At 35.2% G+C, this 5,431-nt stretch overlaps 1 protein-coding gene across 1 annotated transcript; it reads right to left on the bottom strand.

The window, feature by feature from the left end:
* Positions 1 to 1,272: 1,272 nt before the first annotated feature.
* LOC143557209 (ninja-family protein AFP3-like) lies at positions 1,273 to 4,332 on the bottom strand. Its single transcript, XM_077046335.1, has 2 exons — positions 2,951 to 4,332; positions 1,273 to 1,912 (listed from the first exon to the last, which is right to left on the bottom strand). Exons 1-2 carry the CDS (start codon positions 3,480 to 3,482, stop codon positions 1,554 to 1,556), a joined length of 891 nt encoding a protein of 296 aa, XP_076902450.1. The 5' UTR covers positions 3,483 to 4,332; the 3' UTR covers positions 1,273 to 1,553.
* Between the last annotated feature and the right edge of the window lie 1,099 nt (positions 4,333 to 5,431).

Raw genomic sequence — 5,431 nt, forward strand, 5'->3', positions numbered from 1 at the left:
CCGATTCTAATGGATGGGTATGTTTGAGGAAAGCGCGTTGCTCAGGAGAATAGCCCCCCTGCATATTTTAATCTCTCTACTATTAACAAATCTCTTTCGTACTACTAGTCTACTACGTGAGTTTAGTGTGTGTTTGTGGGGCTGGACCATTGAAAGATGATCTATAATTAGTTAATTATTATGTATGATTAAATGGTATTGGTATAGATCCGACTTATCCTTAGTTTAATATTTGTTGTAATGTTGCGTTGAGCATCTGAATAGTGATGGACCAAAAAAATTTTCTACCGGGATCCCATTTTCTGGTGTTCGTATTTTTGACAACCAGTCATTAGAATCTTCTGGCCGGTTGATGTTTGCGTTGGGTCGAAGCGAGGAAAATTATAAAAATAGAATATCATAATAAAAAACAAATTGGTTTCCATTAGGAAAGATCCTTGAAATGTCTTCTAAGTCAATTTTCTGACGTATCACTTGAAGAAGACAATGGCTCAAACTTTCTTTTAAAAAATCCTTACATAACTAACCCAAAAATTCAAGTTAAAAAAATAAAAAATAGAAAAACTAAGTTAAAAATTAACAATTTGGCAATAAATTACCAATATAAAATCAATCAGTCAGTAATTATTAGATGAATGTCAAACTACAACTCTACAAGATTTACAAATACCAAATACATGGTAACTTAAAACTATAAGGTGGCTCAATTTAAAAAGTGGGTGTATAGTGTAGATTCAAAAGAATAAAAACGAGAAACATAGGAGAGATCGGGAAGGGGCTAAGATCTCTAGCGGATCATTGCCTACCGACGCATGCCATTATCAACCCGTCTCTTTTTCATTCACAAGCTTTAGGTCAAGATGTAGGAGGGCAGTCGATCACAAGGAGGCTGCAATAGAGGAAGCTCTTGGTATGCTATGATATGTCTGTCGAGTTGAAACGAAGGAGGTTCGTTAGAGCGAAGGTAGATATTATGTCTCAAACTGAAGAACATAAAGCAATTTGTATGACTTTCTTTGTTGTTAAGACTTATGAGTTGGAATGCATGCAACTTAATGTTGTAAACTGTATGTGAACTATTTTCTATATGTTTAAATTAATAACTAGTTTGAAATTTATTTGATTGTATTCAAGTTTAGTTAAAATGCAATGGTCACTTGAAAACAAAGGAACTTCCAAGTGCCCAAATCATAACCACATATAGACTAACACTAAATATAAAATACAAGAATAAAAATACTTTGGGCCTAATATTTACATAGTCCAATAAATGAATAAAGACCCAAATTGAACCAAAATGATATTATTTGTCATCTAAATTCCATACTTGATACAATGCATAATTCATAATCCATGATTAACACAAGCATCTTCCCAAAAAAAAACCAAGAAAAGGAATGAATACTAGAAAAAAACCATCAAAAAAACTAACAAAATAATCATACTTCCTCTCTTAATGAACATGCTTAAACTAGCTCTTAATCTCTTTCAAAGGGATGATGATGATGATGACGACGACTATGATGATGATGATGGTAAAACATATATCATCATTACAAGTAAGAATTAGAATTAGGGTTTACAACTATGTGCTTCAAGGGGTGATCAACGTCGGTCCCACCCGCATGCTTCACAAACTCGGCCGGTGTAAGAAAACTGCCATGGCAAACGCACATTATTTTCACCTCTTCGCCTTTCCCATATTTATACAGAATACCGTCGATTCTTCTGCCACCAGGACCATCCGTGAAGACACATGGCATGTCCATTGTACTTGATTTGATTTCTTTCCCTCTATTGTTAGGCCGTGAGCTTTCGGCTTTTGACCGGGATGAACTCGTGCCACCTTGGTTGGTTCGGTCTTGGCTAGATTGCACACTTGCTTGGCTTGCGTCGCCTTCGGTACTCGATCCTTAAAGAAAGTATGTTAATAAATTATAAAAGGGTTATTAACTTATTATAGTTGGATGTAATAAAAGATTTTGTTAATTAAAGAGTCAGGTAACAAAAGTTTGAGAGAGTGCAACAACAAATCAATGATTGACAACAAGTTGTCACTTTAAGTCAAAACAAAGTTGACTGGTTTTTAAAACATCAACTTGACAAGTTGGGTTGGGTTTACTTGGCTTCTAATGTAGTTTAAAATTAAGCTTAAAGAAACCTAGTGTTAATGGAGATTAGTTACTAGAAAACATCATTAAGAAGATAAAACCATGTTAAATAAGTTTTTAAACACACCCAAGGATGTCTTTTTATGTCTTAGGGAGTGTTTGGGTTAGTAAGATTACTTTTGGGCTTACTAATTTTTGAAGTATAAGCAACTTTCATAAGATTTTAGTAGATTTATATATATTCACATAATTTTTGGATAAGCAATCTTTTTATAAAATGTATCAGATTAATAAATAATACTGAATAAACATTACTATAAATAATCAAAATTTTGATTGTTACATCCTACCCTTTCATAACCTAGTCATGTTCTAGCTAATATTTATAACCTGCTCAATTGGTCGTCTTAACTCGTAAGTTGACATGTTTAACTAAACAAGTCGACCAACCAAACGACCAGTTTACCCCACTTATCCCAACTCGTTTACCATATTTACAACCTATGTACAACTCACTAATTCGCTAGACTAATTTGTTAAACATGCCATATTCGAGTTTTTAACTTAAATATGCCCGCGCTAGATTTATATCACTATAAGTTCTATAACCAATGTATAAAAGTCGTGTTTAGTTCACCTATTCAACTCACACCTCAACCAGTCAGTCATTCATCCAATCAATCCAATAGGATTAATAATTTAGGCTCGTAAAACCTATTTAAAAACAAATGAACTAGATTCCCATTTTCCACACCTACATTTTTGGTAAAATACAATTATTACCATACCTTTTTAACACCTAAATTTCACATTTACCTTATGCGTAACATTATTATTACCTCGTACATGTTTACTCTCGCTCGAAGCTTGCGACTCCACGGATCCCGGAACACTTCCATCCGACGTGGCAACACCCGAATCCCACTTCCCGGATCCCAAATTCGGGCCAACCGACGACCCGACCCGACCCATAGCCCTAACATACTCTTCCCTTTCCACCTTATTCAAATTCCTTTGCTTCTCCGAACGGCGTCGTTTCGCCGCAAGCCGTCTCAAACTCTGAAGCTCCTTCCTCTTCCTCCACTCGTCCTCCGTCTCGACCGGCAACGACGCCGTTCGGATTAAACCATACGACCCCGTGGGCCCCACTTTCTCCTTAACCCCCAAAACGTCGTCGTCTTTAACCACAGGCAAAATTGCTGCTATTGAAGATGACCTTATTAACTTACTCTTATCAACCCCAAATCTTCCACCTAATGATAACCCGAGATTCAGCTCCACTTCCTCATCCGGGTCGGATCTATTCGGATCCTCCGACCCGGTAAAATTCTCCAACAAATTACCCATCTCGTGCTTTGCTTTCTCACTCATATCTGAAAAAAAATTATTATTTTTTATTAAATCGATTATTCGATTATCCAACCGTTCAATTGTTCAATTAAGACTGTAATTGAAGTGGGTTTGGATCCGATTTGAGTATAATCGGGTCATGGGTCGCATCTTGTTGACTAAAGCTCTGTTTTTGAGGTTGAAAATTTGAGGTTGAAATTGGGTAAAACAGCAACAGTTTTGAATCAATTGAAGTGGGTTTGAATCCGATTTAAGTATAATCGGGTTATGGGTCGAATCTTGTTGAATAATTGTTGAATAAAGCTGTGATTTTGAGGTTGAAATTGGGTAAAACGACGACGGATCGATTCAATTGAAGTGGGTTTGGATCCGATTTGAGTGTAATCGGGTTACGGGTCGAATCTTGTTGAGTAAAGATGTGATTTTGAGGTTGAAATTGGATGAAACGACGACGGATTGAGTGAATTGAGGGTGGAATTGAAGTGGGTTTGGATCCGATTTGGGTGTAATCGGGTTATGGGTTGACTGGATTGAAAACGGGTTGAAGGAATTGGTGGATTGAAAGTTGAAAAGAGAGAGAGAAAGAGAAGAGAATAGATGAAAGAGGAAAAGAAAACAGAGGCACGAGTGGGAGATTGGAGAAGATGGGTTTTATGGGTTTGGTCCTTTGGGTTTTAAGGGGTTTACATGTATTGAAAAGATACTTCGTGGTAATAAAACATGTCACGGTGTGGCTGCGGGTAGACGCGGATTTGATCGGTATCGGGTTACGGCATCACCGGAATTAAACTGGCGAGAATTTAATCGGTATTAATGATATCAGCACTAAAACGTAAACATAAATTGGTAAGTTACAAGAAAATAACATAAAATTATTTTTTTTTAAAGAAAGTTGATGTGGCATGACGATGTTCCAATGCGCAGTGAACCGATGCAATTTCGGTTAGTATCGGCATTATGACGTGGCACAACTACATGTTGCCACGTAGACCAATCAGGAAGTTGCGAGACCATGCATGCGTGCTAATCTATATATAGAATTTGTTATATAAACATGATTGATAAAAACGAACTGAAATAATAGTGGTTTTTAACCACGTGATCGAGCGTTTGAGTTTCACATATAACGTCATATTTTTTTTATTGTGTAAATATATTTTTTTATTAAAAATGAATCTAGCTTTCATAACCATAAAAAAAGCAAGAACGAGGAAGGTTCAAATTTTAAAACTACATCAATCCACGAATTCTAAAGACACTAAATTGGCCATATGCTTAAACCACATAAAACTTGTAATTTCGACCCCATCAATCAACTTATTGACGGACCTTCTCGTTACTAAGAGAATATGAGTACATATACATTTGAGAAAACACCTTTGAGTGTTTGTTATTGGATCAAACAACTTTAGCAAATAGGGTAACAATAAAATTAAATTACGTTAGTTTAGTCAAAGGAAGAGACGTCTCTTTGTGACCACCTCCGATGTGAGAACAAATATAACACAACAAAGAATAATTACATATGGTAAGTGATGATTACAAGATATTAAATGACTTGATTTTTCTATCAATGCTTGTAAATGCATTAGATATTATTACTGGTGTGGGTCTTAAATTGGTGTAACCATATTTAAAATGATAATTTCCCATATAGACGAGGTATCATGGGTGAACCCAACACAATCACAATCACAATCACAATCACAATCACAATCACAATCACAATCACAATCACATAGAATTACGATAGTTATGTGAGTTACACAACTCAAATTATTTAATTTAGTATCGTATCTTTTCAGCATCTAAAGTTCATTGTATTGTAAGTTATATCTTATTAAACTTTTCATACCCAATTATTTAAAAGGTAAATAATATTACAAAAGTGTGATATTAGCCTATTATAGAAATAAATATTACAATTAATCAAGGGTGTTTATTTTGACATAACTTTGTATCTACAAACA

Source organism: Bidens hawaiensis, unplaced genomic scaffold, assembly GCF_021521415.1.
Source record: "Bidens hawaiensis isolate Kalapana, Puna unplaced genomic scaffold, B.hawaiensis_p1.1 tig00018846_1, whole genome shotgun sequence".
Taxonomy (NCBI): domain Eukaryota; kingdom Viridiplantae; phylum Streptophyta; class Magnoliopsida; order Asterales; family Asteraceae; genus Bidens; species Bidens hawaiensis.